This window comes from Chionomys nivalis, chromosome 5 (assembly GCF_950005125.1).
Source record: "Chionomys nivalis chromosome 5, mChiNiv1.1, whole genome shotgun sequence".
NCBI classification, from domain to species: Eukaryota; Metazoa; Chordata; class Mammalia; order Rodentia; family Cricetidae; genus Chionomys; species Chionomys nivalis.
The window spans coordinates 65,372,808-65,398,458 of record NC_080090.1 but is presented as its reverse complement, the minus strand read 5'-3'; the positions used below and the strand labels follow the sequence as shown (position 1 = coordinate 65,398,458).

Genomic DNA, 25,651 nt, shown 5'->3' with positions numbered 1-25,651 from the left:
ACCCATTATAAAGGACATGCAACTTACATATTACTCTTACCGAAATATTGAAATATTTAATTTTAATCAATGATTAATCATTTTGAGAAGAACACTATTTAAGTGAGAAAACAATTAGGCAAACCAAGCTGAGTGGCATTTTGTAAAATAATTGTTTTTGAGACTTAAAAATGTCAACATGTGGAAGAGAAGGAGGAAGATAAATGAACCACAGTGGCATGCATGAGTCTTGACTGGCTTCTGGTCTGGGAAGACAAGTCATGCCAGGCATTGTTGTGACAACCAAGGGAGTCTGGATAGCTTGTCTTTGTGTCGTAGAATTGATGATCCCCAGGTTTGATATAAACTTATATATTTAGGGGTGAGGCTGTATGTGTAAGTAACTGTCAAGAGAGTCAGTAAAAATTTTAGAAAGATCTTGCTTTCTTCATAGGAACAGGAGATGAGGACTGGGCTCTCTTTATAAGATTAGAGGACCAAGAAACTTGGTTAAGAGTGGGAAGACTTGGCTGGGGTAAACCAAGGAGCCTGTCCCCGTAGCCTGGACAGTGAATTCGTAAGATGGGAAGTACTGCACTGATCTATAGATGATGCAGTCTCAATAGTTGTGAACACTGGATTTAGAGAGACTAATTAAATCTTAGAGTACTATAATTTGTGATACTTCAAAATTGAACAGTAGGCAAGATATCTGTGTTCTAAAATTTCATGTGAGGAGGGAACTGGGGGAAATTTTCCAAAACGCCCTTGAGGTAGGGTTATGAGTTTTATACTTGTTTATCAACATAAAAACATAAACAGAGCACATCCCCTTTGACACTTTGTTATCTTTATGTCCTCAGAGCCTTGAAATATATGTGTGTAGAATATTAGTAAGAAATATGCCAGCTGGATGTGATGTGTGAGTTTAAGGCCAGCCTGGCTACATAGCACGATCCTGTTTCAACAACGTGCTGTTGGTGTTATTTGCGTCATTGATGAAGGGTGTCTCTTCTGTGCTCTAGGGAGGCATGGAAAGCCCTTGGTGACTCCAGCCCTAGCCAAGCAATGCAGGAATACATCGCAGCAGTTAAAAAACTAGATCCAGGATGGAGTCCTCAGGTAAGACTTACTAAGTGTACATTATACTCTCTGGGAACTCCCTTCCACCCAAGTGTCTAACTGAGCTTTGCTCAAGTCACGTGTCTTAGGCTCATTTCACCAAAAGTCTATAAGGTAATTGTAGTACTTATCTGTTAAAATGACTACTTAAATATTAATACAACCAGCAACTGATGCAGAGACCCCCTTTGAGTAATAGGTTTTAGAAGTATAATTTTTTTTAAGATGTGTTTATTATGTATATATTGTTCTGCCTGCAGGCCAGAAGAGGGCACCAGATCTGATAGATGGTTGTGAGCCACCATGTGGTTGCTGGGAATTGAACTCAGGACCTCTGGAAGAGCAGCCAGTGCTCTTCACCTCTGAGCCATCTCTCCAGCCCTGAAGTATAATTTAATCTTCTAAGAACAGAATTTATTCAGAATTTATCTGGAGATCATTATCATCTTGGGAAAAAATTTCTTTCAAATAAAACAATTTAGATTTATTACTTATACATATTTTATATGTATATGTGTTTTGCCTGTATGTATGTGTACCATATATACATTCTTAACGATTTTATTTTAATGTGTATGTGTGAGTACTTGCATGTATGTATGTTTACCGTGTGTGTGTGTGACCCCTCAGAGTTGGAATTACAGGTGATTGTGAGCTGTCGTGTGGATGCTGGGAACTGAACGCAGGTCCTTAGAAGAGCTACAATGCTCTTAACTGCTGAGCTGTCTCTCCAGCCCCTTTCAAGATATTAAAAACAGGAAAACTGGTGAAAAGTTTGTAGGTTAGAGCTTGGGTCATAATGATTACAAATGCAGATAACTTTGAATTTTGTTTTATTTTTGAGATAGAGTCTCATTAACGCTGGCCTCAAACTCAAAGATCCACTTGCTTCTGCCGCCTGAGTGCTGGGATCAAAGGCATGCAATATGCAGTACCTGTCTTGGTGCAGTGCGTGCGTGCGTGTGTGTGTGTGTGTGTGTGTGTGTGTGTATAGACACATTATATGGCAGACATTTTAGAGTGAATGAATTAAAAACTTGAAGGTGTTTTGTGGTAGCTTTTTCGTGGGCACATCAGTTGTTACAAGTATGGGAAAAATTTGTCACATCAGTCGTGGGGTCTAAGGAGTTGTTAGGAACCCTAAAATTGTGTGTCTTGACATCAAAATGGATCTTAGGAGTTCAAAGACTAACAGATGGCCGACAGAACAGCTGTGACTTCCTCTTGGGGACCTGAGAAGTCCCTCCTCCCCTTGCATGTGTATGAATATTCACTGTTTTCCATTTCATAATCTTTTCTAAAGCAGCAGTATGCAGATGCCACACATGTGCTCAGGTTACAGATCTGAAGGTCAGTGGTCAAACAGATGCCCCCTGAGCTGAGCTCAGACTGTGAATTCTAGGTTTTGGCCCGGTGGGCTTGGTGTTTTCCTGCTGGTTTACAGGTGGCTCCTTCTGGTTCATGGCCTTTGAAGGCATTTGAATATATAAATTCTGGTATATATTTGAATTTGTGTGTTTTTTTTTTTTAAACCTTCAGTACCTTACTTATGCAGTAAATTTCTACTATGACTGTTAAAATGTATACAGATTTTATGTGGTTAGAGATTTTTCCTTATTAAATATTTATTTAATGGCATCTTAGAATATTTATCAAATTTTACTATTTTTTGTTGGTGATGATGGGAATTGAATATAATTTCTTTAATATATTTTTCTAAATATATTTTAATGTTGTCAGACAGTGATGGCACACACCTTAAATCCCAGCATTTGGGAGGCAGAGGCAAGCCTATGCCTGAGTTTTAGTCCATCCTGGTTTATACAGTGAGTTCCAGGGCAGCCCAGGGCTACACAAGAAACCCTGTCTTGAAAAAGTAAAAAACAAAATGAACAAAATTGCAGTCTTGTAAAGACAGCCAGGCAGAAGCAGATAGATCTCAGCCTAGTCTACATAAGGAATTCCACGATAGTGACATTACTGAATCCCTGTCTCAAACTGAAACAAAATAAAGGCAAACAATGATGTTCATTTCATATACATTTGTGTGTTTCTGTGAGTGTGTGTGCTGTATACTTCTCAATTTTTAGTTTACACACTCTAGGCTGGTCCTTTTTAACTTTTCTCTCTCTTTTTTTTTTCTCCTTTGCTTTTGGATTGGTAAGAGGTATAATATAATAACTTTGGTTTCAGGAGAGCTTTGACGTTTAGATTTGACATTAAACGTTTAGGATAAAAAGAGTGATTCTTTGGACTAGAGATGAGCTCAGTGTTAGAGCACTTGCTTAGCAATTCTGAAGCCCTGGGTTCCAATCCCAGCAAAGAGTTACTTTGTTTTGCTGAGTTTGTTTCTGAGAAGTGAAATGAAAGCACTGTGTATGGGCTGGGTTTGCATGTGGTGTCCCTTGAAACTGCACAGAAATCTTCGAAGTCAGAAACTGTTATTATCTGTACTTTAAAAGTTAGGAAATTCACTAAACTGTCCACAGTTAAGGAACAAACAATAGCATTAGAAATTAGACCCATGCTTAATGATTTAACCATACCAGACCTGCTGTTTGAAACACACACATACACACTCACTCGCACACAGAAAACACAACAGAAACCTGTATGTCGATGACTATGTAAAGTTATAGTAATGTAGCTCTTTGTGTTCTCATTTGTGTTTTCCTTCAAGAATGTATTGATCAGTGGTTATCAGTGTCTTTGTTTCTGTAGTTTTGGCAGGGGAAGGTAAGTTTTAATATTCACAGTTTGAAAGAATTTCAAAAGAAGAAGGATCTTCTGTGTGGCCTTTTTCTAGATTTACCAGTTATGTTTGCTTTGTTGTTCTGTTTACATATTCATACACACATCTATATCACATATTTGTATAAATATTTTTTCTAAACTGTTTGTTATAAATTGGAGATCATGTTCATTTACCCTAAATACTCAGTATTTATTTCCTAAGAACAAGCACTTTCATAACTGTACCTTAATTGCTTTTTATAACTGTACCTTAATTATCAAAATCAGAAATTTTATTTTAACTTATTTGCATGTATATATGTATATTTTAGGAAGCTTCTACAAAGATTAGAATTTTAATATTGATCCACCCTTACTGTGGAATCTGTAGTACATAATCACATTTTTCATTTACTTAACAATGCCCTTTCTAGTTATTTGCTACAAATCCTACCAACCTGATTTAGAATGATGCATTGTATTCCCTTGCCATATTTCTTTAGGCTTCTACAACAGTTTCTTGGGCTTTCTCTTTCTTTATTACCTGTGCTTTTGTTTTTATTGTTGTTGATTTTAATAAGAGCCATTTTGAGAAATGTCTCTCATTTGGATTGGTTATGATTGGCTCCAGGTTGCACATTTCAGGAGGAGTAGCACAGAAGTGTACCTTCCATGCGCTTCACTGTAAGTAACTTGTGCGGAGCACTTTGAGACTTTCTAGACACATGCTGTTTTCCTAGTAAGATTTCACCTACTAGTTTTAAACATTAATTAAGGATTTTCTAACTCCATTGTTTTATTTTTATTTGGTATTAAACTGGTTGAAGGCATCCTGCTTAACTTTATGCCGTTTTAACACGGGCATAATTATCAGATAGGAGGGACCATCAATAATTGATAAAATGCCTCCATAACATGGACATTTTCTTAATTAGTGATTGACGTGGGAGGGTCCAGCCCAGGGTGGGTGGGGCCGCTCCTGATCCTGGGAGCCTCCATGGCCTCTGCATCCGCTCCCGCCTTCAGGTTCCTGCCCGGCTTGAGTTCCTGTCCTGACTTCCTTTGATGATGAACTATGATGTGGAAGCATAAGTCAGATAAACCCTTTCCTCCCAAGTTGCTCATGGTGTTTTATTACAACAGTAGTAACCCTAACTAAGACATAAGGAGCTTTTCATTTCTCAGTTTCTCTGTCACACTGTCATCCACCGTCTGTCTATTAGGAAAAGAAGTGTGGGATGTCTGCGGTTTTGCCCTGTTAAGTTAGCCTGTTTCTTAAATGCCGGCAGAAGGCTGACGGATCCTGGGTCAGAGCCCAAAGACTTTATTATTCAAGACTTGGCAAACTGCATGAGCTTCATTTGGTTTGCATCAGTTTCCCACATCTCCTGAGTCCCATGGGGATGACACCATTAAGGTTAGCAGGATTTCTGTCTATGCAGTGGCTGTGCTAGAGGGAAAGAAAGCACTGAGCTATGGGAATTCACAACTTACAGCAAGCCTGCTGTTTGTCAGGGGCCAGAGAGGTGCTACTGCATTCCCAAAGGTGTCTTGCTGGCTGGTCACAAAGTCCTGAGAAATGGCCTGCATAAGAGAGTGCTGAGGGCCTGATCAATTGAGCAAGAATGTGTAGGGATTTTCTGCGCCCATAGTTGATTGCCTTTCCCAACACTTATGTGTTTATAGTGTATAGACTTATGGATTTCTGTTTTATTCATGCAGTATAATCCATTGAAATAGTTCGTCTGCTGAAAGAATCTTCAAACCAGCCCATGTCCTTTTCATATACCCCAATCCTTGGAGCATTTTTTTTCCTTTCTTACTGACACAAGATAGTGTTTCCTAGCACTGCTGTCACAGAGAGTGCCACAGCTGCTTAAAACATCAGAAACTGGTTGTCTCCTAGTCCGGAGAGCAGACGTCTGAAATGAGTTTCATGTGTGGAGAAGATCCTTCCTTCTCCATCTTCTGGTGGCCTGCAGACATTCTGTGCCTTGTGGTGACTGCCCTAGTTTGTCCCTCTGTTGCTGTGGTAGAATAGTGACCAGCAAGGGACTCGGGGAGAAAAGGTTTGTTTGGCCTATAGATTACAGTCTGTCACCGGGGGAAGTTGAGGCAGAGACTCAAGGCAGGACCCAGAGGCAGGAACTGAAGCAGAGACCATGAAGGAACGGTGCTTGCTGGCTCCCTTCCAGGCTCCTGTTCAGCTACCTTTCTTGGATAGCCCAGGCCCACCTGCCTAGGGATGGTTCTGCTCCTGGGCTGGGTCCTCTACATCAATTAGCAGTCAAGCAAATAGCCCCACAGACATGCCCACAGGCCACTCTGTTGGAGGCAGATCCTCAGTTGAAGTTCCCTCTTCCAAGGTGTGTCAAATTGACAATCAAGATTAGCCGTCAAGGTGGCCAAGCTCCAGTGTCCGCCTTTGTATTCCCATGGCCAGGTTTCTCTATCCGAATCTCCCTCTCCTTTCTTGTGTGAGGACATCAGTCCACCCTAATCCAGCATGACCTCAGTTTACATCTTTAGTAATATTTCATTTGTATTTTATAAATAAAGCTTGTCTGACCATTAGAACGCAAAACAGCCACACTAGTCAGCCATATAGGCCAGGCAGTGGTGGCAAACACCTTTAATCCCAGCAGCCATGCTAGTTGGCCACAGAGGCTGGGCAGTGCCTTTAAACTCAGCACTAGAGAGGAATATAAGGCAAGATGAGATAGGAACTCTCTTTCAATCTGAAGATTTCATAGAGGTAAGAGCTCTCTAGTGGTTTGGCTGCTTTTCTGATCTGCAGGTTGAATCCCAATATCTGTCTCTGGGTTTTTATTATTCATGGTACATATATCTGTGAAGATTTTTTTTTTAATCCTCCCCCTCCGCCCCCTTTAAAGACAAGATCTCACTGTGTTGCAGAGGCTGGCCTCAAACTTGTAGTTGTCCTATACCTCAGCCTCCAAAGTGCTGCGATTGCTAGTAGAGTCGCTGCACCACACTCATGCAAAGACGCCTTCAAGTCAGATGGACATGTGGGGGTTTGTTGTTGAAAATTTTACTTTATGTGTATGGGTGTTTTACTAGCATGTATGTCTGTGTATCACATGTGTGTAGTGTCCATGGAGATAAGAAGAGGGTATCAGATCTGCTGGAATTGTTAGCTGCTGTGTGGGCGCTGGGACCCGACCATGGGTCCTCTGGAAGAACAAATAATGCACTTAGCTGCTGAGCCATCTCATCAGTCCCTCACCTCTTATAAAGTTTTATTTTATAACTATTCTGTTCATCCCACCCCCGCCTGCCCGTGTGCGTGTGTGTGTGTGTGTGTGTGAGATGTGTGCCATGTTGCTTATGTGGAGATCAGAGGATAAATTGTGGACCTGGTTCTCTCCTTCCATCATGGTGTCCCAGGCATCAAACTCGGGTCATCGAGCATCAGGTTCTATTTGTTGAGCCATTTCACCAGTGTCTGATTGACTTCAGGACTCAATTCAACTGTACTGTACTGGCTCATTTGATGCTTTCTTAGTCTTATCCCTGGAATTAGCTGTTTTCCTCTAGGCATTTTAATAAAATATAATATTTGTTGGTTTTTTACTCTTTACTCTTTGGCTGTTTTCAGGGGTCCTGCCTCCAGCTCCCAAATAAAACACAGAGGCTTTTTCTTTTTTTTTTTTTTTTTTTTTGGTTTTTCGAGACAGGGTTTCTCTGTAGCTTTGGTGCCTGTCCTGGAACTAGCTCTTGTAGACCAGGCTGGCCTCGAACTCACAGAGATCCGCCTGCCTCTGCCTCCCGAGTGCTGGGATTAAAGGCGTGCGCCACCACCGCCCGCCTCAGAGGCTTTTTCTTACTTATGAATGCCTGGCCTCAGCTTGGCTTGTTTCTAGCCAATTTTTCTTATCTTAAATTATCCCATCTACATTTTGCCTCTGGACTTTTATCTTTCTCTACTCTGTATGCCTTTCTTTACTTCTTTCTCTGTGGCTTGCTGGGTGGCTGGCCCCCAGCGTCCTCCTCTTCTCTTATTGTTCCTTCCTCCTCCTTTTCCCAGGTTTCTCCTTCTATTTATTCTCTCTGCCTGCCAGCCCCACCTGTCCTTGCTCCTGCCTCGCTGTTGGCCATTCAATTCTTTATTAGACCATCAGGTATTTTAGACAGGCAAATAATCACAGCTTTACAGAGTTAAGCAAATGCAGCATAAACAAAAGCAACCCATCTTTACATCATTAAACAAATGTTCCAGAGCATAAACAAATGTAACACATCTTAAAATAATATTCCACAACAAGAAGTGAAGGTCTGAATGTTTGATACACTTATTGCTACAAAGGACTTTGTTTCTAGGCTTCCTCAGCAGACAGACCTAAGAAATACGTACACTCAAATGTGTGTTTATTGGTAGATACATTTATGCTATCATGTATACATGTACATATATGGGCATCTAGATACAGACATGTATGCATGTGCTCATGTAATTGCCACATGTGTATCCTGTATAACTTATTCACTTTCCTGAAGTTTGTGCTGACACCTTGAAATCACCCTAACAGTCAAGGGCACACCCTTACCTTCCAACTTGTCATGTTTGGGACCTCTTTCCCCAGCAGAGCAGACTCCTGCTTCCCTCAGATCATCAACTCATTGCTCTAGCCTAGGATGGAAAGAAAGTGGGATAACATGACTGCAGATTTGTTGTGGAGGCTCTGTTCCCAGGTGTTTCCTTTACAGTGGAAACTACTGAAGTGCACAGTCTGAAGCGCTCAGTTTGATGTTTTAGTGACTATGGAGGGCAGGCAGTTTTGTAAAATTTTGGTGATGGAAAATAATTGTATTCTGTCGCGGCCTCCCTCGTCCAGCAAGGATGACGCGACCACCGGAGCTCTTCTCACTGCAGTTTATTCCAAGACTTTATTCACAGCAATTTTTTCCCTTCTCTTTCTCTCCTTCTCTCTCTCTCTCCCGGGCAAACGTCTCCCAGCCCTTAAGTAGGCCTGGCTGCCAACCTCAGATTGCCAGGTGGGCATTGCCCATAGGTCCACGCATATGCAAGCAGCTGACAGTCATTGCGTGATAATAGCATAAGTCAGGCTTTAGCCATAGGAGTTGATTATCACAGAGAGCACTCGCTTTCGGGATCGCGGAGGGCGGGAGCCAGCACCATTAGGTGCGACTCCACCCAGCTCTCTACATTGCCATCAGGTGTGGCTTCACGCAGCTCGCTACAGTATTCTAGTCTCCACTTGCCAGCTTACTTGGGAGATGAAGATCCTTTTTAATCTGGCTGCCCTGTCCATGTATTAATATCTGCCTTACTTGTAAATACATAGCATTGTAAGTTCTGAGGTAGTTTGATTGTATTTTCTGTTCTGGACAAAAAGACCCTTATTTTTTTTATACCCTGGTAAATATATTAACAGTTCTGGGAGAGATTTTTTTCTAAGTTAAAAATTAGATTTTTTTTCTTGATTCCTAAATAGTACTTTCTATCTTCCTTAGCTCCTTTGGAGAGATTTTTCCCAGTGGTGAATGGTGTGATGGCCGCTGTTTGAGTTCTATGCAAAGGGTTCAGGTATTTACGAGGAATGTGGTTAAATTTGAACTCTGCTCCAGATTTCATGATTAAAATACAACACCACATATTTCTGATATGTAGTTAAATTTTATCCTAATGTGTACAAGAGTAGTATTATATTGAATCAATTATAAAATGACTTTTTTCTTTTTAAAGATTTTAATTGCTTTATCTTGCAATTCTATTATTGATAATCCTCAAATAGGTTGTTTGTTTTTTAGACTTTAATTGGCTTTATTTTGAATTCTAGAATCAGACAAGCCTTCATTCTATGAAATATAGTAACTTGTATTTTTTAACATTTGTTAAAGAATTATTAATCATTACCCTATACATTAATTATTCTTTATTGTATATAAGTTATGGTTCATGGAAACTGGGATATATAGCAGCTGCTAAGCACAGCCAAACAGTCTCTGCTTGGAGGAGCTTATCCTATGGCAAGGATAAGTATAAGATAAATTAGTAGATACTACAGTGTTTTAGAAGGTGGTCAATACCATGGACAGAAAGCAGGGGAGACGCCTAGGGTGTACAGGAGGTGGGAATAATTTAAATATGCTGATCAGGCAAGGCTCACTGAAAAGGTGGCCTTGAACATTAAGGAAGTGAAAAAGTGAGCCACACACGGGAAAGAACATTCCAGAGACTACAGAGGACTAGATAATACAAATCTAGTATGACTGGGTCATACCTCGTGTGCTCTACAAACTGCCGGGGCTACGTGTGGGAGGGTGCGAGGGGCAGAGAACTGGAAAATAAAGTGAGCAGGGATGCAGTAGCGTCTTGTCGGGACTACAGCTTCTCCTCTGGATGAACGGAAATATTTCTACAGTGTACATACAACAATCATAAGCTTGTAAAAAGAAAAGATACTACATTGTCCAGCAAATAATATCTTAATAAAATTAATACAGGCATAAAATATATGGAACAAAAATATAAAAAGTGTGGGAGAGTATAAAATGAAACCTTAGAAAGTCCCTTGCAACACACACTCCTGCATCAAGCCCTGTTGTTTAGAAGTGTGATCCCAAGTATGTAACTCTTAGAGCGGCTTACATGGCACGCAAATGCTGATGTCAGTGGGAGTGGGAAGGGATAGGGGTGCGGTGCATTGGTGTAAAAATCTGTTTTCAGAAAGAAGCAAGTACCGTGACTACTGAGCATCTGTAATTATTAACATAAGTAGAGTTCCAAAGACCGGTAAGTTTTGGTATCTCAAGAAATACTTCACAATTCATAAAGTTTTTAGTACATCCGAAGCTATAAATTGGACATTCATTTGTCGGCTTCCTAAGTGGTAAGTCTGGATAGTTCTTGTAGTTTTTCATTTACTGACACCTAGTAAAACCTTTCGTAACCACCAGAGGGAGCAAAGTTCATAGTCAATAAGATGAGGGTTTTATTATCGTTACCAGGGCTTTCTGTGAGTTTCGGTGCTATTGTTGATACTTAGTTTTCGCTAATTATTCCCCTTCTCTTAAAAAAAAAAAAAACCAAACAACAAAACTTCTTAGATTTCGATGTTACTACATACTAGTGAGGTCATCTCTTTCTTGGATCCATTTTTATTTTACCTGTGTGTATCTAGGAAGATAAGTAGCATAATGGGAGAGCTGACAGTCTCCTCTCTTTTGTTCCAGTAGCCAGATCAAAGTAGTTGTCTAGATGCCCGGTAGCTGTCTAGCCTTTGCAGAGCTACTGTTATATAGTTTGGGTAGCATCATCCCCTTGTCTTTTATCTGTAAATAATTCATTAAAAACCCAGGCATTGAATCAGATGTCTGTCATCCGGCTCTAGGGAGGTGGAGGCCTCTGTAGGAGACTTAAGAATATAGGCACTCAAGCTGCACCCAGGTTTCCTCGGGTGGACTGGACAGAGGCCTGGCATCTGTTTTTGTTTCTGTTGTTGTTGCTCTTTATTTTTACGTGTCCCCAAATTTGAAGCACAGCCCAGAGCTGTTAATACCGTCAGCCCCACATGTCGCTCTTTTCAGTATCAGCTCCGTTGTTCTCTGGCTTTACTGGGTGTGTTCTCAGCCCTTGAGACTCAGCCCAGTTCATCTTCGCCTGACGGGGCTTTCTCCTTGAGGCATCCTGGAGTGGTGAAGCCCTTGCCTGGAATGAGCAAGGTCCTGGGTTCCCCCGCACTGAAAACACAGTCTTAGAGAGTAGAATAATTTCGCTTCAGGAACAAGGCTGCCAAGAAAATTCAAAATTTGTTGGCTGAACTATATTGTGTTGAATAAATTCGGTTGTCAGTTTTATTTAAAAAACTGTCCTATAGAGGGCAGTGTTTGACAGCTGACATTGCCCTGCCTTTTCTGTGACATACATACACCTGTGCTTATTTTGTGTTTATTTCTCTTATAGACACAATAAAATAACAGTTAGGAATTAAAATTTTAGGATGTAATTAAAATTTTAAATTAAATTTGATTAATGGTCAAGATGATATTTTAAAAAAGAACATTTTATTATCTTTATATCCAAAATGTTAGCCTTGTGTTAATAGGTTTAAAACTGCAAAATAAGAAAAAGTTTTGTTTTCCTATGTGGTTGGTGAAGAAAATTAAGCAACACAGATTTCCTGGTAACCTACATTTATTGGGAAGTTTGGATCAAACTTGTATTCTTTGCGACTCATTCATTGTAAAATGAAGGCTTCATTTTATTTGTACAGTAGAACTTTTTTTTTTTTTTTTTTTTTTGTTTTTGTTTTTTTTTTTGTTTTCCGAGACAGGGTTTCTCTGTGGCTTTGGAGCCTGTCCTGGAACTAGCTCTGTAGACCAGGCTGGTCTCGAACTCACAGAGATCCGCCTGCCTCTGCCTCCCAAGTGCTGGGATTAAAGGCGTGCGCCACCATCGCCCGGCACAGTAGAACTTTTTAAGTAAAATAATTGTACATTTAAGTAGACTAACTGAATTCTAAATGTTAAAAGTCCCAAATAGTGTAAGAATAATTTTTGCTTAGTTTAAAAAAATAATTTTTAAATTTTCATTAGTAAAAAAGTAGAGTATTTTAACTAGAAATTATAACAAGTTATACAGAAATTATAGAAAATTACAAAGCATTATTCTAATAGAATATTATAACATGTCCTGTTATTATATTAGGAACAGAAATCAATATATTTTGCATCAAATTTATTAGTTTCCACATAGAGGAGAGTAATGTCTGATAGAAAAAAACATGATTTATAGTAAGAACACAGAATGGTGTACCATATTTCTCTTTGAAGGGTTAAGCAGTTTTTAGAAGTTGTAGAATTCTTGCTATTCTGTCTCTTCTTTGTATTGCCGAATGAATCTACTGGACCCTGTTAAGCTGGTGTAATCTTTTGGTTGCTCCCGGGGAAGGGGCGAGCAGCACACACCTGACACTCCGTCGGGTGTTTATGTGTCCAGTCTGTTGTGCGCTTTTCTGAGCTTTAGGATTTGCCAGCTGAGGAAAGGAACTAATTTGTTAGCCTGTATTTGTGTGTTCATATAAAGAAAAGACAGCTTCATTCGTCATCTGAAATGAATGCAGTGGTGTAGCTTAAAACTGTGACTGACTTTAAGGCGTCACATCCCGTCTTGCTACACTTCTGCACTAGTGAGCTCATGTAAGTTGAGCTTGGGATGTCTGGTGTGCACACTGGGACTGGTGAGATTAGGTAATTTGGATCTAGATTTGGATTTAGTGATGACAGCTGTCAATTTAATATTCTTTTAGGTACAATGACTGCTTAATTATGTAGACATAATACATGATTTGACATCTTGGAGTTTTTCAGTTTCTCCTTAAGTTGAATTTTTAATATATTTGAAAAATATTAGTAAAAATCTAAGTATTCTGTCATCTTGGTTCATTTTAAAAAGAGGATTGTGACCTTAGGAAAGGTTACATTCTTTTCTTCTGAAATGAGACCTGCCCTGCATGCTTCATAATACATAAACTTTCCAGTAAGTTTTTATTGCACGTTTATCTTAAAAATATAGTAACACAAAAGTTAATGGAGCTATATAATATAAATTTGGTGAATGAGTAATTTATATTATAATGTATTCTGTGCTCAAATAGTTTGCATCATTATATGATGCTTTTAATGTATGTACTAGGTGAAATCCAGAGTTAGTCTCAGCTGGCCTTTCTGGCGGTTGTGAAGGGGACAGGGTATAATCCTTGCTTAGAGCTGAGGAAGCTAGGCTCTGGCAAGCTAAGTTAACCTGGAAGCGGAGTCGGTTCCGTCTAGCTAGAACAAACGCAAGGCTCCAAAGGCCTGCCACACGTAGTCTCCTGGGTTCTTTTTCTCATACTTCATTACTCAGCATTCAAAGTTTTCTAGCTTTTTGGTATGTGTGTTTTATATTCTTTTTTTTTTAAATATTTATTTATTTATTTATTTATTTATTTATTTATTTATTTATTTATTATGTATACAGTATTCTGTCTGTCTGTGTCTGCAGGCCAGAAGAGGGCACCAAACCCCATTACAGATGGTTGTGAGCCACCATGTGGTTGCTGGGAATTGAACTCATGACCTTTGGAAGAGCAGGCAATGCTCTTAACCACTGAGCCATCTCTCCAGCCCCTGTGTTTTATATTCTATTCCCTTAAGAATCCTGAGACATTTGGTCCGATTATATTGGAGCCTTGTGACCTTTTCCAGGATCGTTGTTGGTATTTGGAGCTGGCCTCACGTGCTTCTCTTGTAACTTTCAGAGAGAACCGCGTTGCAGATCAGTTTCCATGAGTGGATAGCTGTGTGCTTTACCTTGTATTTCCCACAACGTAGGGGAATAGCTGAAGAGCCATAATAAATTAGGAATTATAAAACAATAGGAAATTTGTCTTAATTTCTGTTCTCAAGCCAAAATCTCTATAATGGTCTCAATATCATCAGTATGTAGTATTTGAAGTACTTACAAATCTTACTTTTATATTTAGATTTACACTGTGAAATTTCAACATGGACTAAATATAACTATTTCATAATTTTCACCATATTGTGTATGAGAATAACTAAGGGTATATGTGTCTGTAATGTATAAGCAGATATTGGACATCATTTCACATTTTAATGTAAATAGAAAACTTAAAAGTGTATTAAGCAAGTAAACCTGGAACCACTGCTTTGTTGGTGGTTTGTTCCTTTTCTGTGGGTTTGCATGTGCATATATGTGAATATGCTTAATTTCTCTTGTTTTCACTGCCTGCTTTGCAACATTCAACATTGGCTGTTATAGCAAAGGGAGTGTGATATATTGTCGAGAACTAAGGCATCTTAGACCTTAAGTAGCCAAGCTGTACTCTGTTACTGATATCGCATCATACTGGGCTACTACTTCACTTTTTAAAACTGCTTTGAGAATTTAGCCTTGCATTTTAGTTCTTCTTCTTCTTCTTTTTTTTTTTCCTTTTCTTTTTACTTTTTCAAGACAGGGTTTCTCTATGTAACTTTGGAGCCTGTCCTGGAACTCACTCTGTAGACCAGGCTGGCCTCGAGCTCACAGAGATCTGCCTCTCTGCCTTCTGAGTGCTGGGATTAAAGACGTGTGCCACCACTCCTGGCTGTTTTTTAGTTCTTAACATTTGGGAGTATTTAGACTTTGTATGATAAATCTAGATGGAGAAGTTTTGAGGTTAATTTCCTTTTCTGTCATTTTTGGTTCATGGGCTAAAATTGTATGTATATAGAGAATGGAATGATTCAAATATCTGATGTTTGTGCACTAACCAATTAAATCATTTTTTATTATTTAATCTTTTTTGTACATAATATTTTTTGATATTCCATTGAGCATTCTCTTGTTGATTTCTTTAGTACTCTGCTAGATTTCTTTCAAGTGCTACTGGTTTTGTTTTTTTAAATGTATGTCTATTTGTATTGTAAAATTGAGGAAAGCTATGTTAAATTTACCTTTGAGAATTAATTCAGTAAAGATTTATTGAGTCTCTTCAGGCTGTATTAGCATAAACTAATGCTGGAATCCCATGATAAACTATATGTCATCTTCTAAATTTTTGTTTTGTTTTGTTTTTTAGAGACAGGGTCTTACTATGTAGCTCTGGCTGTCTTGAAGACCAGTCTGGCCTCGAACTCACAGAGATCCACCTCCTTCTGCCTCCCAAGTGCTGGGATTAAAAGCAAGTACCTCAGCGCTCGAGAGATAGCTCAGTGGTTAAGAATACTGGCTGCCCTTCTAAAAGCAAGTACCTCTATTCCTGTCTGTCTTCTAAAAATTTTAAAGAATTAATTTGCTTTCTAATGTGTTTTTCCCAGTAAGCTCATGATTCCAAATTACTCAGTTTTTTAGCATCTTCTACCATTTCTGCTGATCAGTGTAGAATTACAAGTTGTATAATTCGTACTTTGTCTGGCTTACGACTTTTGTAAAGCTGAATCCGATTTTATGATTTCTTTTCAGCTATTAACTCTCTCTTATACACACACACACACACACACTCACTCTACTGTTATGTTTGTAATGGTTTCCATGGAGACTTTAAATTGAGGAAGTTTCTCTTTAGACCAACCTCTGACCTCTTCTGGTTTGATCAGAGTTTTGGGGCCTGCTAAGGGTGCTTCAGCTGGGCATGGCCGTTCATGAAGCTGTTGTCCTGATTCTCCACTTCATTCTAGTCTGTCAGGAAGATAGGCTCCATTTTCTCTAGAGTCTAGTTTTTGCCAAGCGGCACCCAGGCACATAGATGGATCATCTTTGAATAGTGAAATAATGGGAGGATTAACACATTGGGTACCCAAATGATGCCAGTGGAACCTGGCTTCAAGGGTGCTGTAGTGACTGCTAAGATAGACAGCGACATTGTGGAGTCTCTTGGGTCAGCGCCTGCTCTGTGAGTTTAAGTTTCAGCATGTCAGATGACATCAGTAGATGCATGACTTTAGTAATTGGAAATACTATGTTTCCATGTGTACAGGTGTGCACACATGTGTGAGAGAGATATTTTGAGGAAATACACAACTTCTGCTGAGGAAGAGAACATGTGTCTTGAACAATTTGCTGTTATCAACCACACTTGCTTTGTGGTTGATCATTTTTTTATGTTTGGATAATATCCGCAGTCTTTTTATTCATTACCTTGTGCCCAATGAAAAAGACTTAATACAGTTGTTTTCAGTCTTCTAAATTGATCAATTTGCCTGAAAGATCAGCCACAGAACGAACAGAACAATAGATATGCAAGTTGCCTATTTCTACTTACATTTTGTTTAATCATTTATTTATTGGTTTTTCCAGACCGGTTACTCTGTGTAGCCCTAGCTGTCCTAGAACTTGCTTTGTAGACCAGGCTAGCCTCAAATTCACAGAGATCCTCTGGCCTCTGCCTCCAGAGTTCTGGTGTTAAAAGCATGTGCCACCACACCTGGCTTACTTATACTTTATTAACAATTTGCTGCAACAAGTTCTGAAATTTGGAGAATGTAAATTGTGCTTCCATTCAAATGACATTCTCCCCCCCACACATGGTTTCACTATATAGCCCAGGTTGGCCTTGAACTTGTGGTCCTTCTGCCTTTGCCTCCAGGTTATGATAGGATTGGAGATGTGCACTGCAGCACCCAACTTCAGAGAATACTGTTAAGAAATTGATTTATCTTGACAAAATAAATAAAGCAGTTAAGTATTTTTATCCTTCTTGACATAGTGGCATTTGGTTTAAATACCATTTAATCATGTCTTGTAAAAAATCAATTCAAGTTAATTTCATGAATTCTCTTCAGTATACTTTATAGTGTGATAAAATATGGATTAGCTCTCGTGTGTGAAAACACTAGAAAAGAAAAACTTGGCAGTTTTTTTTAGGCCTTTAAATTTTAATTGAGTTTCTTGTTAGTGATCTAAATATAGAATCATGGGAGGCTTGAGATTTTCTGCATTGCAGTTTTGTGATGTCTACCTAGGCACCAGTGAGTGCTGTGTTACAGGTCCCCTCATTTCCTTCGGAGCCCTGTCTTTAAATAGCTCACATCATTGCTATTCAGTCAAACATTTGAAAGGTGATTGACTTTCTTCCCATAGCTTCATAATTTATAAAACATAAAATTCAAAGACTACACCAAGATGATTTTGGTGCATAGTTGTAACCTTAATTCAGTGTGGAGCTTAAAGAGAGAATCTGTTCAGAAGAGAGTGGCCAACTGACTGATCAGCTGCAACTTGATACGTTAACTTCTTTTCAGGTTTTAGTTGTGGTTTTTTTTTTTTTTTTTTACTTAATTTGTAGGTGTTGGGTGTCTTTGATTTTATGTCTGTTGAGAAATTTATGATCAAGTACTTTATTTATGACATTATAGCCTCAGCTTAGGCAATTGATTGAAATACAATATAGGGAAATTTAGTATGCATTTTTTAAAAGCTCAAATTGGGAAACTGAACCAGTGTGGATTTACTTTATGTGTGGTAAGAAGAAAGAAAAGGCACAATAGGTTAATTTCTTTATATTTCTGTTAGTGTTTATTGCTAAAGTCTTATTTACAATATTGACATGTTTGCTTTTGGAGGTTAGCTGTACATTGTCATGTTGTACAGTTGAGATAGAATATTATAACCCATTGAAATTAGATATATAGAAAACAATCTACAAACTGTAAGATACAATTATAAAGGTTTTTTATTACTTAAGACAAGATTTTATTAATAAATATGCTATCAGAAATAAGTAAGATTCAATGCTAGTGTTGCCAGGGATATTATTGATAATGTAGCACTCAGTGGGTTCTTTTGAGTAAGTGACCAAGTTGAAATTAAAGAAGAGTTGAGAACAAAAATAAATATATTTCCTTTCTGTGACTGTTCAGTAGCAAACATTAATTCTTACAGAATCTAAATCATATTCCTTTAGAATTTGGAAAATAGTTTTTCTCTAACTTAAATATGTCAAGCGAATAAATTAAGATTTTGTTAACCAAGTTGAAAATAAATGCATTTGTTGTTTTTGTTTTCTTTTTTAATATTACGGACTCAGGTTTAAAATATTGTCAGAGGCCCGAGCCGGTTGGTCCCAGCCAATGTAAGGAAGGGTACCATTGGCTTGGGTTCTCAGAGCCTGTAATGGATTGGGAAGGAGCTAAGAGAGGTTTGTTCTATCTGCTTGGGAAGATGTGTTTTGCTAAAAGGAGCCTAGAAATCTGATCCATTTCAGGGGTCTTGTTTGTTCTCTCCTGCTCAGTTGTATTTATCACTGACACAGAAGGGTAGTTCACCTTGCATGAGGATGGGTGAGGTAAATCAAAGATCCCACCTAGGCCTCAACCCCCCTTCCAAGTCTAGCGATCTGGACGGTGGTGGCGCACGCCTTTAATCCCAGCACTTGGGAGGCAGAGGCAGGCAGATCTCTGTGAGCTCGAGTCCAGCCTGGTCTAGAAGAGCTAGTTCCAGGACAGGAAACAAAAGCTACGGAGAAACCCTGTCTCGAAAAATAAAAAAAAAAAAAAAAAAAAAAAAAAAAAAAAAAAGAGCTAGTTCCAGGACAGACTCCAAAACCACAGAGAAACCCTGTCTCAAGAAACCAAAAAAAAAAAAAAAACAAAACAAAAAAACACAAAAACAAAAAGCCAAGTCTAGCGATCTTAGTTCTACCCAAACCTGGACACACACTCACTCCCTTGCCTCCCCGTGTGCTAATGGGGTCATGGCGTACACGAGTTATTTAAGCAAGACGGAGCTACAAACCTTCAAGAAGCTGTTGATGGATAAGAAGCTCCTGCCAGACTCTCGGCATCACCTGGCAGCAGCTGAGCAGAGCCAACTGGGCAGAGATGGCTCATAGTAGAATCCCTTCCTGGAGCACTGGCCTGGAATGTGGCTCATGAAATCCTATAGAAAATGAACCAGAGAAGGATTTGTTCCCTGCTACTGAAAGAGTTAAAGGATATTCTTCCTACCTTGGAACCAAAGGACTCCATTCTAAGGAAAACACCGCTGAGTCTGACGAAAGAAGAATGTAAAATATGGGACTACAGACAGCACGTGATGGAAAAGAGCCTCCATGGGTGGGACAGCACCGTCTGGTCTGGAAACCATCAATGTGAGAAACCACGAGGCAATCTTGCCGTGTCTCTTTCTACCCAGGAGTCCCCAGGGGAGACGGCCGAAGATAGTGGTCATCCATGGAATTCCTGGTATTGGAAAAACAACGCTGGCCAGAAAGATGATGCTGATGCGGGCGCACAACGAGTTCTACGCGCACAGATTCAAGTTTGCTTTCTGTTTCCGCTGCCGGGAGCTGAACTGGGTGGGAGAGTGCAGCTTCTCGGAGCTGATTGGGGGCCAAGGGCTTAGGTCTCAGGCTCTTGTGTCTAAGATTTTATCCAGACCAGATCAACTTCTGCTCCTGTTGGACGGCTTTGAGGAGCTCACATCTTCCCTCATCACAAGACCAGCTGATTTGGTGATAAACTGGAACCGGAAGTTGCCTGGGGCTGTTCTCCTGAGCAGCTTGTTAAGCAAAAGGATGCTTCCAGAAGCCACACTCCTGATCATGGTGAGACCGACCTCCTGGAGAGGAGTTAAAGTCTTAGTCAAGCGTCCCTCCCATGTCACCCTGAATGGATTTAGGAGGAGTGAAACGCTCGACTATCTCAGGTCGTATTTTAGAGGCAAAATGATAAGGAATCAAGCTATGGATTTTGCCATGAAAAACACCATTCTCTTGTCCATGTGCCGGGTCCATGTGGTGTGCTGGATAGTGTGCCATTGTCTAAGAAAACTAATGCAGAAAATGGTAAATCTCACAAAGGCTTGTGATGGAGGAGGGTCATCTTTCTACCTGTTGCTTTCATTGGTTAATTAATAAAGAAACTGCTTGGCCTCTGATAGGGTAGAATTTAGATAGGTGGAGTAAACAGAACAGAATGCTGGGAGAAAGAAGCCGAGTCAGGCAGTCACCATGATTCTCCCACTCCAGACAGACGCAGGTTAAGATCTTTCCTGGTAAGCCAGCTTGTGGTGCTACACAGAATATTAGAAATGGGTTAGATCCATATGTAAGAGTTAGCCAGTAAGAGGCTAGAACTAATGGTCCAAGCAGTGTTTAAAAGAATACAGTTTCTGTGTAATTATTTCGGGTAAAGCTATGTGGGTGGCTGGGTGCCGGGGACGCAGCCCCGCCGCTCTTATTACTACAGGCTTGTCCAAATGCAACATCTCTGTGTGTGTTGGATCTGGCTACCCTGTTCCCAACCATATGTAAGACACTTTCCGGTGGTCATTACCAAAAGCAATTGGAAGGCGTGTGCCGTCTGGCTTCCCAGGGTGTATGGGACCTGAAGAGTGTGTTTGATAAGATGGACTTTCAGCATGTCAGGGTGGATGAGGCCACCATAGACACTTTCCTTCAAGTGAACATTCTTCGAAAGCTAGAAGACCAAAGAGACCGTTACGTGTTTGCCTTGTTTATCTTCCAGGAGTTTTTTGGTGCCCTGTTTTATGTTCTCCTTTTCTCCTAAAGAATTGTATATTATCACCACTGAGCCAAGTGGGCATCCAGGATCTGATCGCAATGTTGAGAGCCAGAGAAAGCTGTGAGACTCAGATGGGACTTTTCTTATTTGGTCTTTTAAATGAAGCGTGTGCTGGCATCGTGATGAGGTCCTTCAAGTGCAGATTGGCCTTGGGTAACAAGTGGAAGGCCATAAGTGTGATAACCCATTTGAATGACTGTGGATGCTATGACTGCTCCCAGCTCTTCCCCTGCCTGACCGAAATCGGGGAGGAGAGCTTTGTCTGCAGTGCCCTGGAAAGCTCCTAGAAAGTCTCTCTGAAACTCAGGAGCCTGAAGGACCTTCAGCTGTCTGCGTTTTGCCTTACGCGTTGTCGAGATTTGGAGAAGGCAGAACTGACTCCGTGGAGAGTCTTCCACCAGGAGCTTCGGCCCGACTCAGCAGATCCTTCCCAGGCCACTCAGCTGAGAGAATAAGATCGTCTTCAGCTGGTGGCAAGATATCTGCTCCGTGTTGAAACAAATAAAGACGTGGAAGTGCTGATGGTGACTGACAGCGTCCATACAGAGAGTCACCACCACCCTAAAGAAGCCCCAGTGTAAAGTGCAAAGGTTAAAGTTGAAGAACTGAGGCCACCTTTAGAGACTGGATTCAGCTTACCAGCAGTCTTCAAAGGAATACGCACCTGAAGACTCTGTAACTGAGAGCAAGCTCCCCAGATATTTTTGGGGTGAAGTACCTGCTGCTGAGTTACCTCAGGGAACTGATGCTGGAGAATTGTAACCTCACTGAGGCCTCTAGTGAAGAAATCGTCTTCTCTCTAGGCACAGTAAGATGCTGACCTGCCTGAGCCTGGCAGGATGGAGGCATATCTGGAATGCGCTGGGCCATTTCATGTGTCCTTTGCAAAAACTGATGCTGATGCAGTGTTCTTTGATTTAGCATGCTGTGAGTATATGATGTCATCTTTCAAGAGCAATCAAAACCTGCCAAGTCTGGCCCTGAGTTTCAATAGGCTGATGGACGGTGGGGTCATCCTACTCTGTGGAGCTCTGGCAGATGCCGACTGCAACTTGCTGGTTCTGGAGCTGGAACAGTGTTGGCTCACCTCCGCCTCATGCCATGCTCTGACATCCATGCTTTGTAGCCACCTGGACCTGAGCAAGCACATTGTCGGAATCAATGGCATGCTTGCCTTGGCCTTGGCGATCTTCAGCCAGAGGCGGGCAGAAGAGGTCCTACTGAAGAAGAAATCAAATGATGTGTGGACACTTAGACAAGACTACAGGGCCCAGAGGAGAGGATGGCCATCTGAAGATCATGGAAGACTGGAACTCCTAATGCCTCAGATGCCATATGCAAATGAATGCGTTCAGAGACCCTCAGGACACATTCTTTCTAACTAAAATGGAAGCAGTGCCTGGTTTGCAGGTCCTTTTTGGAGCGGTCCAGTTTGTGCTGGGGCGTGTGTGGGCGTGGCATCCACAGCCCTCCCCAGGTTAGAGGCTATCACTATGTTCATAAGCAGATCAGACACTTAAGTGGCACCAAGTGGTTAAGAGGCTTGGGAAATACCTGTTTTACCTGCTGGGGTGCTGCGAGACTAAATTAAACACGTGCGTGCTTTAAAACATAAAATATTGCCAGAATATTGTTTTTAGGTACACTATAAGCATTTGGTATTTGACATAACTTTTAATTTTTAAATATTTGTATTTTAAATTATGGGGTGTGGTGATTTGTGCTTGTGGAGATTAGAGGTGTTGGCACCTTCTGGAGCTGAAGTTGCGGGTGACCGTGGACCACCTGATGTGGGTGCTCGGGCCATCAGTATGTACTCCTAACCACTGAACCATCTCTTCATCCCCCAGTTTGAGAATAAAGATACTACTACTTCATTGCTCTGCAGTCAACGCTGTAATCTTTGTTAGACTCAGTTTAGAGAAGGTCATGATAGAAGGGGGAGAATTGGCTGAGTGGACTGAGCTGTAGGTCCACTGTGGAAATTGAATCTAAAAGAACAATCAGGTTGATATTTTAAAAGAAAGGGGGAATAATAGGAGGAAAAAAGAGATGTATTTATAAATACATGGGGTCTGAATTTTCTGGTGCCCATTCTTGTATGGAAAAGGCTTTCATATTGATAAAGGTGATTGGCTGTGGTCAGAAACCTACAATGATAGAAGAAACTTGAATCAAACGCTAAGCAGCCCACCTCAGGTGGCTCGTGGAAGTTCTGGCAAGCAGGTGTTCTATTTAATCTTCATTCTTTGGTAAGAATGACGCATTCTTTCCAAAGTCAGAGACTTAGGGACAGCTGTGTGAAAGTCCAGATGTTTCTTACATGCTTATGTTTTCCTGACCATGCAAAGGTTGATTCTACAACCTGGGGACAAGTTAGTTGTCATGTTTTTACCATGTCCTCTTTTGCTGCAATCTTTCGGGCAAAATAACCATCAGAGATAGTAGGTAGGGAGACATTTAAGGCAACCAATTCAGGCTGATTGGTTGCCTTAAATGTCTGACGTATAGGCAGCCGGAAGTAATTTTAGGAACTAGGACAGAACTGAGTGTGGCAGATTCATGTCATTTAATTATAGACCTGTGGTAGAAAAATGAGAAAAGCACACCTGAAATTTGTAAGAAACAAGTGTTAGGCTCAGGACAGGGTGCTTAACCTCACTAATAGTCAGCTGTGGAATAAAGCTGCATCGCCCCTGCTCCTCTGTCAGACCGAATTAGAACGCTGTTGACAGAGCAAGACTAGGCCCTCCCTCGCCGCAGTAGAATAATGGGCAGGACCGTCTGGAATGCGCTTCTTTTCACCCCCTCAAACTGCCTGCCCCTTGGCCTCCTTGAGTGTGAGGGCCTATTTCACCAGGACCTCCCGGACTCCTGCAGTCTCAGGTGACAATGGCAGAGGAGGTATGTCTGAGACTTTAGTGTCCTTTAACTACTAAGAAGGCCAGGTAGCAAGCCCAGCGCTTCGGGGACCCACTTGGCCAGGGAGAGGCAGAAGGCGGACAAGAGCGGGCAGCTGACTGCTTTTCCCCTTTCAGTTTTACTGTGTGGCAGTTGCAGGTTATGGAGGTGCATAGTGTGAACTGGAAACAGCCTGTGAGAACTGGACTAATGGAGCCAGCTCTGACAATAGTGCTTTTATTTGTGGCTTTGGGGGCCCTCATTTTCCTTTCCTTCTCATCCATGTACTGGGATTTCATCATTCCTCATTATCAGTTATGCCCCAGCGAGGCCTACACATGCATGGGCAGCCTGTTTATGGCTCCAGTTGTCCTGTCCTGGGCAGTTCTCCAGTTGTCCTATCCTGGGCAGTCCCAGAAGCTTGTGTTGCTGTCACACCCAAGGCTCCACAGTCTTCCTTCATGCTCTCTATCCAGCGTTTTGGGGGCCTTCCTCTTTGCCTTATCCCATGCACTCCTCCAAGCAGTGCTATCTTTGGGTATCTGCCGTCACTCAGTCTCATAACATGGCTGAAGTATCTCAAGCGTTGCTGCCACATCCTGTAGTTTACTCTCTTCTGTAGATGGAGATGTCCCGTAATGTCATTGTTGCACAGCCTGTCTCTTCATGTGACGCCTAGAATCCTCCTGAGACATGCCATCTCAAACACGTTCAGCCGCTGTTCTGAGGAGCATTTCATCGTCCAGGTTTCGGAGCTGTAAAGAAGGCAGGGTAAGACAAGTGTCTCGTATGCCGAGGGCTGCCTTCCAGGTTTGGTCAGCAAGAGACATAATGACAACAACAAAATTACAGGTGTATATTGGTATTTTACGTCTCAAGAATTCCTTATTTTGGAAGCTTTGGCTCGGGTTCTTTTCCTTGGGGAATCCGGGCAGAAGCTAATGGTAACTGCTGAAACCAAATGAAAATATTGGCAAGCTCTAGAAAAGATGTGGATGCATATGGTAGGTAGCGTTGTTTGCGTTGCTGAAACTTTATAGGCAATCAACGAGAATGGTTAAATAACAGCGTGTTATACAGTGGAATACTCAGTGATAAGAAGTGTCGTACAGAAAGCTGACTGTGTGGTACGTAGAGACAAAGGCAGGTCAGTACATTTAATCGGCTCTCATCATGGAAGATGAGATCTTCTAAACCCGTAGATCTGTGAGGCGTGTGTGCCCACATGGCATAGCACGGTATTGAGAGGAATGATGTGGAACTGGAGAAAAAAGTAATGAGAGGGCTTTTTGTTTTTGTTTTACTTTTTATATACTTGTAGGTAAAATTTTCACATTGAACATCCAATAAAACAATGGAAAAATAATTTATTTAAATGATAGAGACAGCGAGATAATTATTTAAATGAAGAACAAATGTTTAGGAAACAAAAAACATACTAGAGTGTTTATACCTGCTTTTAGCAAAAGGCCTGAGAAGCCATGGTGCTACGGCCCTTATTTTATCCAGTTTTTAAGTTGAGTAAGTGAGTGTGTGTGTGTGTGTGTGTGTGTGTGTGTAAAATAGCCAGATTGCATTGACTTTGGTGGTTGAAAAAGAGTTTTTTGCTGTTTTGTTTTGAAATATGAAAATGAAAATAGCTTTTTTTTGAGTTTTACTTCTTTGTGTGCTGGGAGTTGAACCCTTCTCCCTCCCTCTCTCCTTCCCTTTTTTCCCCCTGTGTAGGTAATGCTACAATAAACATCTTTATGCTTATATTTTTGTACACTTATCTAATTATTTCTCCAGGATGAATTCCTAGCAGTCAGTGGCTAAATTTTATAGTTTCAGTTATTGATTGATGACTTAGACTCATCAAGTAATGCAT

The 25,651-nt window shown here is 40.7% G+C and overlaps 1 protein-coding gene across 1 annotated transcript in view; it reads left to right on the top strand.

The window, feature by feature from the left end:
• Positions 1-25,651, top strand: part of Acbd6 (acyl-CoA binding domain containing 6) — a 158,757-nt gene that overhangs the window by 8,210 nt on the left and 124,896 nt on the right. Inside the window, exon 3 of the mRNA XM_057770976.1 lies at positions 1,005-1,101. Coding sequence (XP_057626959.1) covers positions 1,005-1,101 — 97 coding nt within the window. The remainder of the gene's footprint in view (positions 1-1,004; positions 1,102-25,651) is intronic.